The sequence below is a fragment of the Labrus mixtus genome, chromosome 23, assembly GCF_963584025.1.
Source record: "Labrus mixtus chromosome 23, fLabMix1.1, whole genome shotgun sequence".
Classification (NCBI taxonomy): Eukaryota; Metazoa; Chordata; class Actinopteri; order Labriformes; family Labridae; genus Labrus; species Labrus mixtus.
In genome coordinates, this window is record NC_083634.1 from 5,013,238 (window position 1) to 5,035,021 (window position 21,784).

At 41.4% G+C, this 21,784-nt stretch overlaps 2 protein-coding genes and 1 long non-coding RNA gene across 3 annotated transcripts; 1 reads left to right on the forward strand and 2 right to left on the reverse strand.

Annotated features, from left to right (window-relative positions):
* The first annotated feature begins 3,307 nt into the window (after window positions 1-3,307).
* On the forward strand, window positions 3,308-15,509 carry LOC132958882 (VPS10 domain-containing receptor SorCS2-like). The gene is made up of 10 exons (XM_061031971.1): window positions 3,308-3,375; window positions 3,856-4,027; window positions 4,115-4,301; window positions 7,275-7,387; window positions 8,240-8,362; window positions 8,869-8,968; window positions 9,073-9,120; window positions 9,488-9,590; window positions 10,272-10,465; window positions 12,182-15,509. Exons 1-10 carry the CDS (start codon window positions 3,308-3,310, stop codon window positions 12,244-12,246), a joined length of 1,173 nt encoding a protein of 390 aa, XP_060887954.1. The 3' UTR covers window positions 12,247-15,509.
* Window positions 15,510-17,504: 1,995 nt separating this feature from the next.
* LOC132958065 (uncharacterized) lies at window positions 17,505-18,958 on the reverse strand. The gene is made up of 2 exons (XR_009666710.1): window positions 18,529-18,958; window positions 17,505-18,313 (listed from the first exon to the last, which is right to left on the reverse strand). It is a non-coding gene; the product is annotated as an uncharacterized LOC132958065 (long non-coding RNA).
* A 58-nt stretch (window positions 18,959-19,016) lies between these two features.
* Window positions 19,017-20,771, reverse strand: LOC132958997 (secretory phospholipase A2 receptor-like). The gene is made up of 2 exons (XM_061032085.1): window positions 20,635-20,771; window positions 19,017-20,354 (listed from the first exon to the last, which is right to left on the reverse strand). The coding sequence occupies exons 1-2, from the start codon at window positions 20,735-20,737 to the stop codon at window positions 19,528-19,530; spliced, it is 930 nt and encodes a 309-aa protein (XP_060888068.1). The 5' UTR covers window positions 20,738-20,771; the 3' UTR covers window positions 19,017-19,527.
* Window positions 20,772-21,784: the final 1,013 nt, after the last annotated feature.

The following is a 21,784-nucleotide window of genomic DNA, read 5'->3' on the forward strand; positions in this document are numbered from 1 at the left end:
AGACGGCAGATGAAAATCGTGCATGTGTTAGACCGGCTGTTTACCAAAAGATTTCAAAGAGCACCGTGCTACAAATAGCCTTGATCCAGCCTGATTAAAAAGCATACTGTGTAACCTTTTCCTCTCAAAGGGAAGACAGGTTTGTGTGAGTGTTTATTAATCTCCCAGGCCTGCCTACATGTCAGCCTAATATAAACCTGACACTGTGGAAGAGCTGCAGATTTACAGTATTATCTCGCCTCCGTCCAATGAAATCTCAAGGCCTTGACTCCGTCTGGCACCTGAGATAAAACATGTCTCTCTAAACCCTCTTGATCAACAAATTGATTGCACTCATTGAAACAATAAACAGCATGTACAGGAAGCGAAACAGTCTAGAGAAACAAACAAAAAAAAAGAGTTAAAGACACCAAGAGGTATTAAATCTAATTCACAAAATCCTGTTCTACTTTCACTTCATCACCCATTCTGTCTTTGCTCTAAATCTTCCCTCTAATCTCTTATTTACTACACGATGGAGAGAATTACTGGACGAGCTCCAACAGTTTCTAACAGGTTGAATTCTCTGTTTGGATTGGCCAGGTGCAGATGTAGACCTGCAGTTTGGTGGCTGTGTTCATATTGTCTATTTTTACCTTCATGTCTGTTGTATACCAGCCAGCGAAACGGCTGCTTTTTTACAGGGTTCTATGTTTTTTAAATATATAACACATATTGTCTGTCGACTGACGCTGATCAGTTCTTGATTTACTGTCTGAAGAATGGCCCCTGTTTTTAATGTTTTTAAACCGAGGCTGGGCGAAAGCACTCATTTGAAACAGAGAGATTTCAGACCGGTTTGTTTGTTTCTCTAACGTCTCTGTAAGTGTGGTCAAAGTTATCCGTGTTACAGAGAAAATAAGAGTGTCTCATTTTACCTCCACACAAAAATGATCCTGGAGATAGCGAAAGCCACAGCTGATATTTTAGTTTTTTTAGTGTGAAATAAGAAATCTGACATGCCGTCATTTCACCTCCCGATCTGTGATAACATCCGACCACCGACAGAGGGCAGAGCGGAGAAATTTCTGTACTTTTGAAACCAAAGGGCTCAAAAGGGCTGACGTTAATGAGGCCTGTCAGATTCAATGCAGCCAATCAGAATAATTCCCCACAATGCCTCAGTCTACATGCTGTACATGCTGAACACACTGTACACACTGTACATGCTGCACACGCTGTACATGCTGAACACACTGCACACGCTGCACACACTGTACACGCTGAACACATTGCACACACTGTACACGCTGTACACGCTGCACACGCTGTACATGCTGTACATGCTTCACACGCTGTACATGCTGCACACACTGTACATGCTGAACACACTTCACACGCTGCACACGTTGTACATGCTGAACACACTGCACAAACTGTACACACTGCACACGCTGAACACACTGCACTCGCTGTACATGCTGAACACACTGTACACACTGCACACGCTGAACACACTGAAAAAAAGAAAGACCGACTTGCAGCTGTTAGGACTTTAAGCCCAGCTTTGTTTTTCTAGTCAGCAGATGGTAAAAATATTGCGACTCCATTTCTAGATCTGATAAAAATGTACAGTCTCTTTGACTTTAAAGTGATTTTCATCAGGTTTTGTTGTTGTAATACTCGTTTGCACCACAAGAGGCTTAGGTGCACCACAACCTCAAGTTCTAGTATTAAAAGAAGTCATGTTATTGAAGTTATTTGAATTGTAGTAGATTTTGAAATTATTTCCGGTGAAGCCATGATGCTCCTGGAATTAAAAAGTGTTTTCTCCAGTGAAGAGAGAAATGTATTCATCACTTAAAGGAAATCTGAAGTGCTGAAGGGATTTCTCTAAGTTGTAATTCTTTGAAGGTTGTCTTTTAGGGGCCTCAAAATCTTAACCTAAAAATAGTTTTGGTTATTTAATTAATTTTTCCATTATTATATTAAAAAGTTCATGTTTCCAAATTAATTAGACGTCTCTGGGCAAAATATAATGAAGCTGCTGAGTGCCAACAGGACCTGCTGGATGCATAACATTGTGTGTAGTAAGTAATTAGTGAATTGTATCAATTTGGCCGCAGCTGGTGTGAAAAATGTGACTATTGGAAATTTGAGTGAACTCACCCTCATAGCAAAATGCCTGAAAAGGTCAAGATCAGAAGTACAAGAAACTAAAGGTAGAGATGAGAGACAAACAGAGTGGAGAGCAGCAGACAGGCCCTCCCAGATGAACACAGGTAAAAGGAGGAGAGGTTGACACATCAGTGTTTGTGATTCAACAGCAGAAAACATCCATCAGTTCCCCTTAGCGACGTCGGTGAGGACGCCATTAGTCATGCTCGCCTTGCACTCCAACGAGATGACAAAAGCAGCCATCGGCACGGCAACATGTGTCGGAGTCGCTGACTTGTGTCACATCAGTCTGCTTCAAAAAAATACTCTGACAGACACAGAAGGGAGAGACAGCAGCGTTCAGGAAAGGGAATGGTAGACATTTTAAGTTTTTAGCTGTACCACACCACCCTCTAGTGGTGGGGAGAGGAAACTGCAGCTAACAGACTTTTTAAAGGCTTTTCATGTTTGATTTATATTTTATCCTCATAGTGGAGTTATAATCCACATTTGATGCAGCAAGAGAGTCGAGGTAAAGATTGCATACTGGTGTGACTTACCATTGTAAAGCGGCCTTGGGTTCCTTGAAAGGCGATATATAAATCCAAGTTATTATTATTATTATTATTATTATTACTTACATATTCCAGATTTGATGGTAATGTTTGAAGGTTTTCTAACTTTGTACCTGTGATTTGTGTTCACAGTGTGTTCGGCCACATCAGCTACAGGTCAGACTGGGAGCTGGTCAAGGTGGACTTCAGGCAGTCTTTTCCCCGTCAGTGTACGGAGGCTGACTACGACTCCTGGCAGCTCACAGACCTGCAGGTAACACACAAACACACAGACACCTAAAGTGTAAATACAAATACTTACTGTGCTCGTGTGAACGAATCTGCAACCAGAATTATTTCCTTTCCACGGTCACTCTTAGGGAGAGAAGTGCATTATGGGCCAGGAGCGGAGTTTCAGAAAAAGGAAGGACACGGCGTTCTGTATCAAAGGGAAAAGCTACACGTCGACTCTGACCTCCAAACCCTGCCAGCTGTTTCCCCTGTTTTCCATTCTTAATGCTAAGCTAACAGCCCCTTGTTTCTAGCTCGTTAACAGATGATGTCTGAAGATCTGATTTTCTTTACTTTGGACAGAGCCATGCTGGCTTATAGACTTCATGCTAAACCAACAGCCTCCTGTTGCCAGCTCCTTAAACAAAGTTATCTTTTCTCGAGTTTGGAAAAAGTCAGACAAGCTGTTTCTTCCTGCTTCAATCCTCATGCTAAGCTAACCAGCTCTGTCTGTGAAGTTATCTGTTCATGTCCGTTTTCTCAATGGAGGGGCCGAGCTAACATCTCTGGTGGCTCATATATTCAATATTGACAAGCACCTCACCCACTTCAAAAATACCAGATTATCCCTTTAATGTAACCTTTCAAACTTAAGTCCCAGCTAGCCTAGCTGCTTCACCCTGCCTCCAGTCTTGATGCTAAGCTAACTGCCTCCTTTGGCTAACTGCTGCTCTTTCTTAAAATTCTCAAGTTGAATATACTTTTTATTTTTATTTTTGTCACGCTAGCTATTTCCCCTACTTCCAGACTTGTTGCTAAGCTAACTACCTCCTGTTACCAACTTCATCTTCAACAAATAAATATAAATTCATATTTTTTTTCTTTCAAAAATCCCCTTCCTGACACACCTGCAATGTGTTCATCCGTGTTCCAGCTACAGGAAGGTAATATCCAACACGTGTGAAGGTGGGGTGAACAAGGAGCAGAGCGCCAAGCAGCACAACTGTCCTCTGCTGCCCCCTAAAGGACTGCAGGTCGGCATCAAAGGGCAGATGTTGGCCGTGGCTCCTGGTGATGACATCACATTTATCGTCCACCAAGAACAGGTAGGCATGAAGTTGTTATGTCATTAAATGTCTTAGTTTACTTCCTTCCATTTTATTTGGCTGAAAGTCCTGATTTCATTCTTTCAGGGAGACACCAGCAGCACCAAATACCAGGTGGACCTCGGCGACGGGGTCCGGGCGATCTACCAGAACCTGACAGTGACGGACGAGCCCATCCAGCATCGCTACGAACAGCCAGGAGTTTACAAAGTTACAGTGATGGCTGAGAACATGGCAGGGCACGACGAGGCCACCATGTACATCCAGGTCACAGGTCAGCCTCCCAGACTGTTACAAATGTTTGACTCTATTATGAAACAACTATGGTCGTGTATTTGTTTTTTAAAGGTAGTAGTGTTCTCTCCCGGGTGGATCTTATCTCTTTATTCAAGTCAATTACAAAAATAAACATCAACTTTGTTACGATCCTCACACTGTTTGTGTAGCACACAATAACGCTAGAAAGCCTGCTGAATGGGCCAACTTGGACAAGCAACTGTAGTATTTCTGCAGGGTAAAAATTAGCAATGTTCCTAGTTATCTACTTTCCTAGTCGGATAAACAGAAATGTTGATGAAGACTTACCATCAAGTCTAAATGTAAGAAAACACCCATAAGACAGTTAAAATTGAGTGCAATGTATCTCAAAATGTTTGTGGGTAAACGATCTAATTTGGTTTGCCAAATGTGGCCAACATTAGCATTGCTAACATCACCAGGCTTCTATCCTCTCTGCAGCTTATCATCCACATGCCCGTCCTAAATGTGGTTATATTATGCTCCAGCTGATATGCCAGTTTAACCTGACACAGCCTACATAATTTTAAACCACAATTTTCTGAACTGCGCTGCTTTTATGAGCTTCTTTCTGTTCACTGTGCTTGTTAACATCCAGGTTGTAGAGCGAGGAGAGCAGGCTCATTAATCAGATGAAGCCTACTTATAAAAATATTAATATCAAAAACTAATTTGTGCTGTTTGGTCAACTGAATGCCCACATAGGGGAAGTATGTTGATTTGGCACATTTGCTCCAATGTTTTTGTTCTTTATATGATTTTTAACTGGAAGGTGTTTCTCTGTTCAAAACAGCAAAAAAGGAGCACTTCTAAACCGTATTATAAGTTTTCAGGTGCACGACCGCAACAAGACTAAAGAGGGACAGAAAAGTCAGAACACTAAATGTTCTTCAAAGTGTGTTTTATCTGGCTAAAGCAGCAGCGTACAGATCAACAACGGACGTGTTTCAGCACGGGGCCTTGAACGCTGATGAAGGCCTTGTGCTGAAACACGTCTCTTTCTTATTATTTACTTTCCTGTCCTGTTTGTCGTATCATATAGTACATTTCATCACTATGTTATGTTGTTAACAGTGTTGATTCTAGAGTCTGTTGTGGCCCTGGGCAAAAATCAATTGGGGGCCCCTCGGACCAGCGTTCTGAACCATCATGTCCACCAGTGTCCCAACGCTTACTCCTCTTCTTTTTTTCCTGTTTCCTTTTTTCTCTCTCCCACAGACCGATAGTTCCTCTTCATTTCTCTTTGTTGACTTTCATTAACAAACTTTGGTTTTCACAGCAACGATGCATGCATCACTTAGCAGGTCAGCAATGTTCCCACTTTGAGCCACTGCTTTGATTTAAAGTCTGTGAGCCCTCAGGGGCCCTCTACTGGTATGGGGCCCCAAGCAGTTGCCTGCCTTGCCTGTGACAAGCAGCACATCTTGTTGTTAAAAACAGGTTCAGGTTTCAAACTACAGCAGTTACCTTTAAGATCCAACTTTGGTTTTAAATCGTGGGATTTAAATGAATATTGACAAGTATGTTAAAGTCTTTCCAAACGCTCCTGTGGGCAGTTTTGATCAATAATACACAACACTAATTAACGATTTGTGCGTCAGAAACATTTGTTATACCACAGGGAAGAAGAGTAATATGTTGACAAGGATGAAAACGATTAAGCTCCTTATTCTAAAGGGCTTATTTTTGTGTTATTCAAAGATGTCTTCTCTCTTTTTTTCGTTACCAGCAGCTGAAAATGAAGGTATGCATCGAACCAGGGAGACGTTGTCAACATCCTGGTTATTAAGCATTAACCACCATTTTAACAAAATAATGCATTGTGACATAATCAAGTCAAGTCTTCAGGAATTTAAGTATCAGGTTATTCCAGTTATGTGTCTCTGATTCTCTGCACTCAGACACATTGGAAACCTGCACACTCTGCATTTGACCCATTTTCTTTTTTCAAGGCCTTGAAGAAGTGAAAAATTATGTCATATTTCTCTTTTAGTTACGATTATCGCGCCTCTCTTATTCTTGTAATGTTCAGTATTGTAAATATTTTGAGTATTAACAGCAGCTCAAATGATTTAAGAACATTTCAAAAGACATCAAACCTCACACTGAAGGTTCAGATGTGGGTTTTTAATGACGCACAGACAGAGGAGCACTCAGTTGATGTAGAAAGACATCAGTTAGTTAACAGACAGCAGCCTGCCATGTAGTTCACATACTTCACTGGTTAACATGTAAACCGTAGAGCAGATGATCAATTTCACTTTTTGTTTCTTGTCCGTCCACTTATATGCGTAATGGCACGTTCCCCGACTCTTGCTCACCCGTATAGCACTCTCTCCCCCTCATGTTCGCGGACCCACAGTTATCTTTAATGCATGTTTTTGACATAATGAGGGAGAGAGGCTTTCGGAAAAAGGGCGTTTGCGGCCGTTAATATACCTGGACGAGTGGGAAACACTGCGCAGTACATGTTTTCCAGGCGCTCATGCTCGCCCCACACTATCAGAAACTGGTCTATAGTGAAACGCTACTTGAGCAATGACTGCAGCCTGTATGATCTATAAACTGTCACTGTACCGGCCCTGGCGGCCCTTCAGGCAGCCCGGCCCACTGGGAATTGTCCCGGTTCTCCCGATTAGCCACTCCGGGTCTGGCTGCTCCTCACTGCTCGCCGTGCTAAAAGTAATGTTGTCACCAAAACTTTAGCGCGTGGTTATTAACTCACTTGGTGGGCGGGGTTTCCACATCCCTGCGCGCTGACTCACAGGCACACACAGACAGAGCCAATTTAGAGAGAGATACAACACGCAGAAAGTAGTTAAACGCCAAACCGTTAAAACCGCAATTCACAAGTCAGTATTGAACCGTGGATGCCGTACTGAACGGTTCAATATTTTATTGAGAAATGTTGCATGCCTACTAACCACTCTCCTGTTGTGTCTGATCTCAGATAACTTCCAGGTCATCCCTCTGAGCTTCAGCAGGAACCTGGACCGCTTCAACCCAAACATCCCCGAGTGGAGAGCCGACATCGGCCAGGTGGTCACCAAACTACTCACAAAGGTAGGACCTTAAAGGGTAAATCACTTCTTAAAGCACATCCTACACACAGGTAACAGTGTTCAAGTTTTTCTTAAGAGAAACTAGTTTGGGAAACACGTCCAAATAAATTCAATTTGGTCGTAAAATGTGAGTCTACAGCTGTCCCCCTTTATATTTCAACATCCACTTTCCTCATCTTTTCTGTTTGTATGCCTTCTTAAGCCGCTGCACACTCGACGATTTTCAAATCTTACCCAATTTTAAAAATGTGGGACACCACAGACATAAGGATAGTTTGACAATAATCCAGCCAGACCGGGAGACCACACACCTGCAGTCAGCAGTAACCATTTCACAGACACCAGATCTCACAGAAACTTGGGAGATCAATCGTGACTTCAGTAGGAAAACAAATATGGAGGAATATCGACGTCGTCAGCTGGCTGAGTTGTCAGAGTACGCAACATCCGATTGGTGCTGCATCCAAATATAATCACTCTCATTGGCTGCTGCTGACTCTGATATTCCGTCTGAGAAAGTCCAACCTGTAATCGTAAATATTCGGAGAGGCTCTGACTTGATCGGGAGCAGTAACATAATCGTGGTGACACCACACACTTGAGGATTATTGGACAAATAATCTGTTGCGACAAGCCGCAAGTCGGACCACGCCCCCCAAAGATTGAAGGGGGGAAAACGGGCCTCAGACTGTGTAGTGTGCAGCCGGATTTATTATGATGTGCTTTGATCTTAAGCTTCATGGAAAGTATTTTTTTGAGTCCATCACTACAGGTGACATTTATTTTTTCAACATGAGACATATATTTGAGTGCAGCTTTAAGACCCGACTGACCTTTAACCGTGTGTCCTCAGATCACAGGTGTCCCTCAGGAGTCCCTGGTTACAGTGGTGAATCCGGGCCTGCCCACCTCAGCCGACCTGTACGTCCTCCCGCAGGACAGCAAACCAGACAAGAGGAACATGTTTGTAGATAAGGTACAAACACGAGAAGAAATGAAACCCCAAATGCATTTTTTTTTTTTGTCTTTAAGGACCAAAGGAAGAAACTCTGCAGCTCCAGAAGAAAATCCCACTGTTGTTTTCATTTTTTAACATGCAGTGTAAACACACTGAAAAGTAAAACAAGCAGTATATATAGAAACACAACATCTTTAGCCTTTACTGCTATGTGTGATTATTTGGTATTGTGATTATTCAACCCCCGTCATATCCCAGAGACGGAGACACATGTCTGTTATCAAGTCACAAGTATACAATATCTGTAAAAGTAACTGGTAGCTTTGGCTTCTGATTTGGCGACCTGTTCGTCTGTTGACTTGTTGTTTCTGACATGTGACTGTAAGTGTCTGAATGCTGCTGTGATGTGTTTGTTTCCTTTATATTGTCTTGGCTTCTGTCAATGACTCGGTAGGCTGTGAAACTGTCCTGCCCTTCTGGGATTAATAAAGTTGTCTGAATCTGTACTTCCTTCTTCTCCTCAGCGTATCCCAGCCATCATGCAGGCCTTTAACAACAACAACGTCAGCTTCGTGGTGCGCGGGGGTCTCAAAGTGCTGGTGATGCTAGCAGACCCGAACGCAGGTACTGTAATCTCAAACGCATAACATCCTTATGTCTCCTTTTAAACTCGACAGATTCTGATGTGTTTTTAAATGATAATTGCATGTTATTGATTTATTTCCAAGGGCTAGGTCTAATTGCTAACGGCTCCACAGCTGCAGCGGCAGAGAATGGTGCATTCATGAACTGCACACCTGCAGCTTTCTGTCTGGGTGCACCTGACTTCACTACCCTTTGATTGCTGAGCTCTTTTTTTCTCTGGTTCCCCTAACGAGTCCAAAGCTTTCCAGTTTAAAGCTCTCTGTGCTAAGCTGTGCCGTGCTGATAATCTTACTCTTGTTAAGATGTTTTCTTGATCATGAGGAGACTTCCTACAACTCCTGCCTCTTCGCTCCTGCAGCTTAAAAAAAATCAAGATCTTCTTCCTCACTATACTCCTTTGATTTGCCTGAATATACATTATTTTAAAGTCCTGATTTTTGCAAACATGCTGCATTTTTTTAAATTGTTTTTATGTGTTTGTTTGTTTGTCATTCAAAGGCTACCATGGAGCTGCTGGAGGTCCGGGTGTTTGGGCTGGGGCGGTCATCTTCCTTATCAGCCTCATCGCCACCGGATCCTTTATCCTGTACAAGTTTAAAAGGTGAGCTGGTCATTTTAAAGAGCTGTGAGATTTACTGTAGTGAGCGTAGAAGGACAAAGACAGGGCTAGCATCAATAACACTTCTCTATATCTGAAACGAAAAAACATTTGGTCTGACCAAAAATGGCCATTTTGCCATTTTCTAACATCTCTGTTTCATGGAATAGTTTGTTTCTATGTCAAATAGTTTGTACAGTAGTTCCTTGATTATCCTTTACTTTAATTTGTAACTCGTTGTGGCAAGCCCAGCAGCTCATGTTGCACGCCCATTAACTTCTGTAGCACGCCCACGATATGTCGTAGCCTGCGGTAGCCCAGTAGTGCTAAGGTGCTAATGTTTTTGCTCTGCTCTGAGCCAAAGTGGCTGCATTCCCAATATGGTAAAAGGGCATGACATTTCCAAGAACCGTGCTGAGCGACTGACCATTTACGGCAGAGCCGACAGGCCGACCAATCAGATCAGACTTGGCACACGTGGGGACTCTGAACGAGGGCACTTCAGAGCCTTAGAGAGAGAGTCAGAAGCGAGCCGGTGCATGGAGCGGCAAGACATGTTCACCTCTCAGTAGCTAACCCTGCTTCTCAGCAGCCTCGGTGCCCTTTGACCCTTAGTTGATGTAAACGCAGTGACTTCTGCCTGCTGTGATGTCACACCCTCTGTAAAAACAACAAATCCCACAGTCCTTTGCTTAGGACTGAGGACGCCTATCCCCCGCTGTTTTTCAGGAAGCTTCCGGGCAACCGCAACGTCTACGCCCAGATGCACAACGAGAAGGAGCAGGAGATGACCAGCCCCGTCAACCACAGTGAGGACACGCAGCACATCATCCAGGGCGAGGAGTTCATCGACGACGACCTGGACTCGCAGACTCTAGGTAACGCAGGAGGTAGCCCCGCCTTCCGTTCCCTTATAAGGACTACCACTAACCACTGCTACTAAAACCCGAGCCACTAACACCAGCAGCTAACACACACCAAGGTACTGGAGGACTTCCCCCTTTTTAATCATTATTACTGGTATTACTAAAAGCCTCTTTAGTGTTGGTGTCGAGGCGCTTCATGTTCATCATATACAAGACAATCAGTCATTTCATTACTATATATACTATATCAACTATATAATGTTTATTTGATTAACTGTTGTGGATAGGGATGAAATGATGCCTCATGATACAATCAAAAATACAAATTAGGGACAATTCAAATTGATAAGTCAAAAAATATATTGATATACTTGTTTTAACCAGAAGAGGGCGCTGTCTGCTTTTGGCTACTCTTGTTTGACGTCAGTAGCAAACTGTTTTAGGCAGAGGCTGAAACAAGGGTTTTAACTGGCACCATGTATAAGATAAATAAGGAGGTTTAGAAATAACATTGAAGGGAGTGCTGCACTGGGTCAAAAAATGTTGAGGAATCAAGTGATCTCCAAGAAAAGGGGACAGAGGTCAAAAAGCTTACAGCTTAAAGAGGACATATTATTCCCCTTTTGCAACTTTTCAAACAGTCCCCTCTGGTCTAAATGAAACATCTGTGCTGTGCTTTGGTCAAAATATAACATGAATCAAACACCAGAGGAGGTTTGTGACCCTGTATAAACCAGCTCTCTCAGAACGCTCCGTTTTGGTGTGTGTGTTTCTTTAAATGTAATGAGCTCACCCTCACCCCTCTCTTCTGCGCGGTGTACCGACAAGTTCAGCTTTGAGCTTCCATGGCAACTTGTCAGCGTGCCCCCTAGGAAAAACATGTCCGCCAGAGACAACCCAGGAGGGGAGGTTGTTTTTTTTTATACCAGAATCCCACTGTGACATCACAAGGACAGCAAATTTGAAGCGGAGCAATTTTCTCTGTGTTGTAAGACTTTTTTTTTTTTTTTGTTAAGATTTATTTTTGGGCGTTTTGTGTCTTTATTGAAGAGGTAGGACAGTGGATAGAGTCAGAAGTCAGGAAGAGAGAGAGAGTGGGGAATGATATACGGGAAAGGAGCCACAGGTCGGATTCGAACCTGGGCCACCCACTTGGAGGACTACAGCTTCCATACATGGGGTGCGCACACTAACCAATGCGCCACCAGCGCCCCGTGTTGTAAGACTTATGCAGACCACAAACAAAGGACTGGATGGGTTTATTTCACATTTTGTGGGTCAGTAGACACTCAAATATACGTTCAGAAACACTGTACAAGTGGATTTTTCTTAATATGTCCCCTTTAAATCAGGAGTTTAATTGAGCTGCATGTCATGCAAAGCTCCTCTGTGGGTATCATAGACTGACAACATGAAAGGTGAACATGAGGAGAATATGGGATCTTTAACCAATACATGTATTTGAGATCTTTTTGTTAAACTGCATGAGAAAGAAAAATGGAACCTACTTGTTAAACAATGTTTTGGCCACACTCAGGACTGTAGCTCAGATTTGAATGGATGAGGAAGTTGCTGCATTTCTCATATTTGTTCAGCCTCTAGGATGCACTCTGATTTGATGATAAAGGTCGAACACATCAGAAACGTGAAAGTGTCTAATATGGACTGTGTGTTCTTTTAGCATTACTCATTTCCTAGTTGGTGTCTCCTTTCTCCTCTCTTTGGCAGGCAACCACTCAGGTGTTGTCCTGAGCATCAACTCCAGAGAACTGCACAGTTACCTGACCAGCTGATGGCTGCCATGGCAACGCTAACGAGCTAGCTCAGCCTAGCCGGCTAACGAGCACAGGGACTCCACTCTGCCTTCCTCCTTTTTTCTCCTCTCTCTCTTTTTTTTCGTCTTTTCCTCGTCTTCTTCGGACACTTCACCTCCGCTCCACGGCCTCCTCAACCCTTCTGCTCCAGCTTTGGTGTTATGTTTTATTTCTCTGGAGAAAGGACTGTCTTCTTCTTCATGTCGAACCTGGTTTTCCCCCAACTCCATCTCTATCTGAGATGGGAGGCGCTCTGCTTTACATTTTTTTTTTCACTTCCTGCAGCAGCCCTGGAGACGAGCACTGACACCCTTAGAGGTTGGAGGTTTTAATGACGTCACACTGAGAATCCTCACTTATCTGTGTTTTTGAAGAACAAAAAGTGTGTGTGCGCTGTCTGTTACTTATCAACACTCAAAATTAGCAAGCATGACTCACTGCAGGTGAAGGTGTGACCATCCATTGCCGGCAGGCCGTAGCCACAGAGGACTGCTGTATTTTCTCAAAGCATAAAGGGTGATGTGACCAAGGTTGTAAAGTGAGATTCACCATATTCATAGGGTACCAATTTACCTCTGGCTTCGTTCTCATCGAGGGAAGCTTGAATGCTGTAATTATTTTCCACTGTCATGTTTGAGAGAGAAAGTCATACACTGTAAACAGAGGGTTTATAAGGATGCTTTCACAGCTGGATGGTTTGGAGAAGCTCTGAAACAGGGGGTGTTTCTCCTCCTTTGTCCGTTTGGACAAATGTGAACACTGCAATCACACTCTGTTGTGGAACAAAACAAGCGAGCCGACATCGCCTAAGAGGTGGTCTTTCAAAGGTGTGCACAGTTAAACAGAAATGTAACTGTGTTAACCATTAGCAAAGACCTGGATATCAGTTAATCACTTACTCCCATTATTAATGAACTGAAGTTAACATTGACATTACAGTACTCTCGGACCATGTGACCATTTCAAAACTAAACCAACACAGAAGCCACAATCTACGCATCTGTCAGACCACCAACGAAAACAAGATTTATTTGTCTTACCGTCTGAAGGTCGACTGTAGCTTCTCTTGCGGTCATAATATTCCAACAACAACGATCCTGCTGCATCAAAACAGTCCCTACAATCCAAATCCAGAAAAAGATTGAATCCAAACACATTACATCCATAAAGATGAACAGATTGCTGACGAAAATGTATTATCTCTGTACTAATCCATGAAGCTTTCGATTGACATTGATCGAATCCTAACGTTTTAATGTTCAGACATGTTTATAAAACTTGGAACCTTCAACACAGAATTCAAACGTAAAACCAGCTCGGGTTGCTTTACGATACCAGATTTGTAAGCACCATATCATACCTGTTGGGATACCACAGGGAGAAAAAAACAAGTCCTTGATATCTGATATTGGGTTACTTCTTGTTTATAATTACCAAAACAATGCAAACTGTACAAAAACATAAATCAACGTTTCAGTGCTGAAGGGTTGCCAATGTATGTATGCAATCTAGACAGCGCTGTCTCTCTCTTCCTCACATAGTTAAAAATATGATTGAGGATCTGACGTTTACAAAATGAAAGATTCTTTACTTCTCGATACTACGGATAATTAAAATCACAGAGAGATTGCATGGTTTTCAAACACATAGTCTCACAAAGTACCGGACAATGTTGACAACTTTACTAGCAGCTTCTGAAGCCACAATGAGCTCCAGGTCACTGAGAAATGGCCGCCATGTGAATATGATGAATTTCAAAGAGATGAAATTGTTACTCTTGCTCTTTTTTGTGTTTATCTCTCTTTTATTCCCACAATGACTCTCTTCACAGGCAATAATATGCTCTCTGTGGAATGTAGGATTGCATAAACCCTTGTGAATTTGCATAATGACAAGCATGCAAACACAAGAGGGCGGTGTTGCACTTTTTTGTAAAATCCCACTCACAGGTACAAGGAAGAAAAACAAAGCTTAAAGTCCCAGAGCAGTCTTAAGACTTGTATGTTTGTTTTAAGATCAGATCACAGCAGTTTGTTGGGAGGGGGGGGTTCAAATCAGCACCACCTTTTTGTCCGTCCCATGGTGCCTAAAACAGCAGATCTGAATCTGCTCAGTAACATTACCTGTTGAGTTTATTTATTTCTAATAACAGAACGCCCCTTCCTCCTCTTCTTCCTCCTCCTCCTCCTCCTCCTCCCCACTTGTCCTGGATCAGAGAGACTCCTGGAGACAAAGGCCGCTGTCATGGAGGGAAGGTGTAGTTGATATTTTAGTGTATCAGCCTATATTAGGCGTAGCCCGCGGTTGAATCATGTCTCCTTAAAGGTTCGGTTTGTTTGTATGTAAATGTGTAAATATGATCAATCTCCACTTTGTACATACTCCCTTTGACATGTGTGAGTGTTTTACACTTCCACCAAAACACACAGCATTATTTTTGTTTTTTTGTTTTTTAGAGTGAACCTTCACCGAGTCGAGTGAATTTGAAAAACTCTCACTGTTTACAGTTTCATCAACGCCATTGCCTGCTTCACATGTACGCATTTTTTCGATTCTTTCGGTGTGATCTCATGTGTAAGATAAGTTTTTCCATCTTCATCGTTAACTGAAAATTAATTCATTGTCTCATAAAGATACTCACGACGACACAGTGGAAACTATGTATATGGATATTTTTGATACACTTGTCATTTTTCTCAACACGTGTGAACACTGGTTAATGTTTCTGTTGCCTTTTTGCTGATGTTTTGATTGGTTGTGTGATTGCACTAACGATGTAAGCTGAGCTGCAGACACATGCCTGAGTAAGTCTGCACACTCTCCACGGACAGGTCTTTGGACAAAAGGCCTTTAAAGACTACAAATACCACAAGCACCACCCCTCAGTTCGTCTTATATTTGATACAAACAGACCACATTCACTCGTTCTGGTTTACGCTTCATCTTTTGTACATATTCTGCTCATGGTCGACTTGTTCTTAGCTTTCTAGTGATGTGTCGTCATTGTGTCGGGGGGAGGGGGGGAGTGGGAATGATGGATATTCCAATATAATAGGAAAGGAGTTTCACAGCTGATGGCACCAATCAAGCAGTTTTGACCACACCGTTTTGTTTTGATTTTGTTCTTCTTTCCTGCAGTATGTTCGATTTGTTAAGTTTTGCTATTAAAACAATTGTGTGTCCTCATCAGGGAGCGTTGTGCACTCAACCTGCATACTGGAATAAATCACTCCCATAACTTGTATGTGTTTTGGTTTTGATTTGTCTGCATATCATCATATTCAACATCAAGACTTTAAGCTTCTGGTGTAGTACAGGGGTGGGTCAGTCGATCGTCTATCAACTGGAAGGCCGGGGGTTCGATCCCCAGCTCCTGCAGCAACATGTCTGATGTGTCCTTGGGCAAGACACTTAACCCCAAGTTGCTCTCGCTGCCTCGTCAGCGGCATATGAATGTGTACGAATGGGATTAGTCATTACTGATGTTCTCTTACATAGCAGCCTCTACCATCAGTGTGTGAATGTGTAGGTGTGACCTGCGGTGTTAAAGCGCTTGAGTGGACTAGAAAAGCGCTTTACAAGCTCAAGTTTATTTACTATTTACAGACTCACGTTCAAAACTGAAACCAGCAATTTAAGCAATAAGGGAAGACAACATGTGTGCTTTGATGAATCAAAATGTTTGTCTGTTACTTAGGGCGACTTGCAAAGTGCACTTGCAATCTTCTTCTACAATCACTACACTGAGTAAATAGAGGCATTTTGACTGTATCCTCAGCTCTAGTGAGAGAGCCTGAAGATAGCCAGACTGCTTCACTTAGTTTAGTTCGTTTTATCTTTCACAATATGAATAAACAACACCAACACAGATCAATGTCAGTGACAGGAAGGAGCTACAGTGAAGCCTAGCCTCCTGGCAAACAGCTAAAATGGGCCCACAGGTCAGTTAAGTTAGCCACACCCCAAATTATGCAATTTTTTTCATAACTCTAATTCGAAAAAAATCATCAAAACGGTACAGTTTTAAAAAGTAATTAACCCCATGTAGTTTTAGTATGAAGAAAAAAGTCATAACGTCAGGAATACAGTTAAAATACAATTTAAAGTAAAAGGTCCAAATGTTGAGAAAAAAGTCAAAATGTCTAGATAATTTTCAGAATAAAGTTGAAATACTGATTTTAAAAAAGTAGAGATTTAGAGAAGAAATTTGAATGTCAAGATTTCAAAAAGAAAGAGTCAAAAAGAAATTATTTCAGCTTAATTCTCAACATTTTTACTTTATTCTTGAAATTGGATTTAAAACAATGTTTTTATATATATGGACTTCTTTCTAGACATTTTGACTTAGTTTTCCAATTTCGTCTTTTATTTTCTAAGTGCATAGTGAAAAAAACTAATTATTTATTTGGCCCTTATCCTCTACCTTGAAATCAACGGCTGAAGGTGTAGAAGAGTAAATGCTCTTGAACAATCCGACAGAGACTATGGCTTGTGAATTGAGGATCTGTTTATTTCTCTTGCACTGTAGTTGTATGTGCATTGCTTTTGAACTGATGGGGATTGCACATTTCATATTCCTGGTGGTGACTTTATTGTGATGTGCTCTGTAGCAGTATTCTAATAACTATTTTAAAACTCTCTGTGGCTGTGCAGTGCTTTTTGAATAATCCAAGTTTTATAATATGCCCTGATGCTGTTTGCATATATTCTAAAGCAGTGGTTCTCAACTGGTCGAACCTCATAATGTCATGTTCTGGGGAAAGCATTGTGAAATGCACTCTGGATTTATATTCTTGTGATGTCATCTTTTTTTTGCACTGCAGCTCTGTGCTTTCTCTGCTGAGGTTATTGCTATAATATGCACTGAGGCTGTGTGCAGTGAGCTTTCCAATTTCTGTTGTTGCATTGTAGTTGTGCCGTTATCATTTTTTTTGGCGGACATGTTTTACTCTTTCCGTATTTAAGGTGTGTCATATTTTCTTTGCACTTTCAAACTGAAGCTGTGTGCTTCTCATACTCTGGAGACCTCATTGTTGTAGGCTGTCTGTGGCTGTAGCCTGTGTGCATTGCTATTTGCATACTACAAAGTTTTTTTTTAAATGCATTGTAGCTGTGCTTTCTTCTTATTGGCTGACCTGTTGTATTATTGTTTACTGTGCAGTTGATGTATTTTTGCTAAATGCACCAATATCTGAGTATTTAAGTAGGAAAAAGACTTAAGTCCGCACACCAGAAGCTGCTCTAATGAAATGAAATTTAATGGAAATATCACCTCATGTAATGATTCGGCCCTCGCCCTTCATCAGACATGAACAAGTGAATAGACACACCACATATACAACCCCTGAGGTCACCTGACAGGTCGTGTCATACAAAACCAGGAAAAATATATAATATAAACTATGCAAGACATTCTTATTGAAGGTCCACATACCTATGGATAGATAATCCAAATACATAAAAATACATGAATACACAACTCCAACAGGAAAAAGCCTGTAGTGACTGGAGGATTACCATAACAACTTGAATTACATGACTCTAAACATCAGGAGAAACTGTCATAATGACATGTAAAACAAGGAGAGAACGATATAATAGAGGCGGCTGTATAATATAGAAAAAGTGATAGAGACGGATGAAGAAATCTAAAAACAATTATAGCACAGCAATGTGCCACACAAGTCTAGAGATAAATGTAATAAGTTATAAAATAAAACGCCAAAAGCAACACAATAAAAGAATGAAAAACTATCATATATAATATGTTAATAGATAAAACTAAATGAGATAACATGAGATTCAGTTAAAAGCCAGACCAAAAAGGTAGGTCTTGAGTTATAGTTACGGATATTAGATCAGATCTGTCCCATCTCTAATTACAGATAGACTATACAGCTATATTTCACTTTCACAGTTCAGTCTTTTCTCTTTTTTTCTTCTTCTTAGACATTTTCCTCTCCTTGTGGAAAACTTTCCCATCAGGCTGCTCTCTCCACTTCAGGGTGACTCCACTCAGTCCATTCTTCTTCAGCCGGTCCTGGAGCTGTGATACACAAATGGAAACCCTTTGTAAACATTCACTTAAATCTGCATTTTCTAGTTGGAATGTAGTATTAGTTTGACCTCGTACCTACAGGTTAACAAGATACAAACGTCAAACTAACAAAATATTCAAATGAATAAGACTTAAACTAAAAAATGCACAAAGTTAGAAGAAACACCTGAAATTCAAATGTCTAAATGTCTTTGAGGACTCACCTTGTTCAGGATGTCTGCTTTGACAGCAGGGTCATTTAGATCCATAGAGGAGTTCTCTGGCTTCATCCTCAGCTTTATCACCTGCCTCTTTACTACTGCACATGAACAGAGAAGAAAAACGTCACCCTCATGATGTGTTATATTAGCTTGACTAGCTAAAACAGGGGCCTGCATAAAAGAAACGGTATCGTTTTATCTCATGAATTGAAAACACCTTTTAAAGTCACGGGGGCAAATGTGTGGAGCTCCTCTGTAACTTGTTTTCTATGTATGTTTGTATTTTTTTCTGCTTGTATCCCTGAGAAATAAATACATTTCTTTACAGTTTGACACCAGTAATTATAAAGACAATCGGTAGGATCTACGAGCAATGTGTAACTCTGACACCTAGTGTTTAAAATGGGTACTGCAGTTCAAATTCATAACTACATTCAGGGAGAGCTGTCTAACCCCCCCCCCCCCCCGACTCCAATCTAGAGTCAATGCTCACGCAGGTCACCATGTGGTGGACACTGTAGCTTCAGTGTTTATCCAGCTCTGCATCGGTCTGTAAACCTTTCTGTGTTCTAACCTCTCTCCATTTTTCAAAAGCATCTCCAATATTGATCCTAGTTTGAGCACGTTTCTGCTCTTGGAGCTTATTAGAAACATGCAGAGGCTTTTTAGGTCGGGTACAATCACTTCTATCTGAACCTGTTGGTTTGCTCTTTGCCTGCTAACTGTGGGGTGAGTGGCAAAACGGCCGTGTGGGGGTGCCTGAAAACTGCCTACTTCTCTGGTCCATACAAATCCAGATCAGTCAGGACCAGAATCTAAAGTTAGAAGGAGGACAGCACTTCAACATAACATGTTTCCTTAATGTATGAAAATATAACAAGGTCACTTTTTAATTTAATTCAGTAAATATCTTACATATTGGACATGTCAGTACAGTTTAATTAATTGAATTGGTTATTCTCATGAAATGCTTAAATCTCACTCCTCCACTGAAGGTCAGTTTCACTCACCAGATGAACGGACGCTGTAGCACACAAATGGACATTTAGTTTCACAGTTTAATAACCACCATCTTCCTGAATTCTCCAAATCTGCTGCTCCACATACTTCACTCATGGGGTGTAATGTGTATCCATATCCATAACTGAACCACCTGAACGATGAGCCACTCCCATCAGACCAGTAAGTGTCAGGATCCCAGTACAATCCAATCCATGAATAAGTGTATTCAGGAACCAAGCTCTGGATGTTCTGGTTCTCACTGTGGTTCTTCACAGTGGCAAGATCTATGAAGTTCTCCCTGCAGAACCTCTGAGCACTGGACCAATTCTTTTTAACACTGACATAAACAAATTCAGGATTCTGTTGTGATCCTGCAGTTAGAGAGAGTAAAAAAAGAGAATAATATTTTCCACAAAAAACTTTAAATAACTTTATAGAGCTATATCTTGCATTATCCTTGCCTCTGTAGCAAATGAATGATTCAGCATTAATGCAGTCATGTCCATACCATTCCCCATTGTGAAAAAGGACGTAGCATTTAAAATCGTAATTAATAATCCGATTATTATTTCTCCAGTTCCTATATTCAGCTCCACTGTTTGTGTAGTTGTCTGGCCACTTCCAGAGTTTTCTGTACACACCGATCCAGACCTCTAAGTTAATGCCAGAAGATAAAACAGTCTTGTTCAGTTGTTTCATTTCTTCTGGGGTTTCAACAGTGGCCAGGTCTGTGTACTTCTCTCTGCAGTAGGTCTGAGCTTCAGTCCAGTTCTTAGGATCTGCTACGTAGTGGTACTGAAGAGAAAGGCATGAGGAGATGTTCCAGCCTGTGAGGAGAACACAGACGATTTTCTCCAGTGATAGTGGATCGTATACATTTTTCATCTTTCTCATTCACATACATTTTTTGTTGTTTAAATGGCCCTCTACTTATTTCAGAATCTGGACAATTGCCTGCCTAATAAGTGGAAGTCCTTGAAAATGGCACTAAAATCCATACATTCAAATAATTCATTTTCAAACTAACCCATATTTTTTAAGGATAAAATGTGACCAATCTTAAAATAGTGGGTATCATGAGAAATTAACAATAGAGAATTTTCTCACCTGAGAGACACAAGACCCCCAGCAAGGTCCTCCCCATCATGGTGGTGCTCTGTTGACTGTAGGTGGCACAGAAAACTATCTCCACTAATATCACTGAGAACATTAAGCAATTCTAGGGAACCTTACATCCAGCTCCTCCTCTCTGTTAATGAGACAGTCCAAAGGTCTGTAACAATATCAAATATCAATGCAATATCAACATTTGAATTCCACTCTGTTTCTTCCTGCCTTTTAAAGGGACAGTTATTGACAGGGTGTAAAATAACTTCAACACATGATGCTGTCTGTACTTTTTTTTATTTAAACCATGTTTACTTTTCTGTCCTCATAAGGCTGATGGATAAACCAAATTTATCACAACACAACAAACGACAACCAGTCCAGTCATTGTTTTTGAATATTCAAACGAACTCTAGGGTAAGCATAGAGTTATCTGGCAGGATGTATATAAATGTACGTCCAAATTTGACTTTGAGGTGAGCAATGTTGGAAAAACAAATTCATAATTTGGACATCCAGGACACAGATGCTGTGCCCTTACATGTACAGCATGCTCACACAGATTTTGAGAAAAGCACAAGTTACATTTCCATACACATCTTCAGTGATGTTCTTGGAATAATCAAGGTCAAGGTCAAGGTTTCTTTATTCGTCTCCCTAGGGAGAAATTTGTCTCGGATGCTGGGAAATTGCTGCATGGACAATACATCGAAAACAATATAAAAACAGTAATTACAAATGTGTAAAAAACATTTAGCTTATCCGTGCTACAGTTCACCCAAGTGTCTGCTTACGTATCCATACACATACGCACACACACACACTCACTCCTACAATCACAGGCGCATGCACATGCACACTGCACATGTACACATGCCACTCCAGACGGTTTCATACATATATACATGGCAACAGTTACCGGTACAATGGGGGCCTCCTGGTTTTCCGTTCGTCCTCTATTTTTTTGCTCATTAATGAGCTTAACTGAAAAAGGGACTAGTGAGTTTTTGAAGCAGTTGTGTTTGCACAGAGGAACCCTGTACCTTCTCCCTGAGTTCAGCAAAACATATTCGGAGTGCAATACACGGGAAGTGTCCGATAAGATGCCGTTGGCCTGTGTGATTGTGGCCTGCTCAAAAAGATCCTGGGG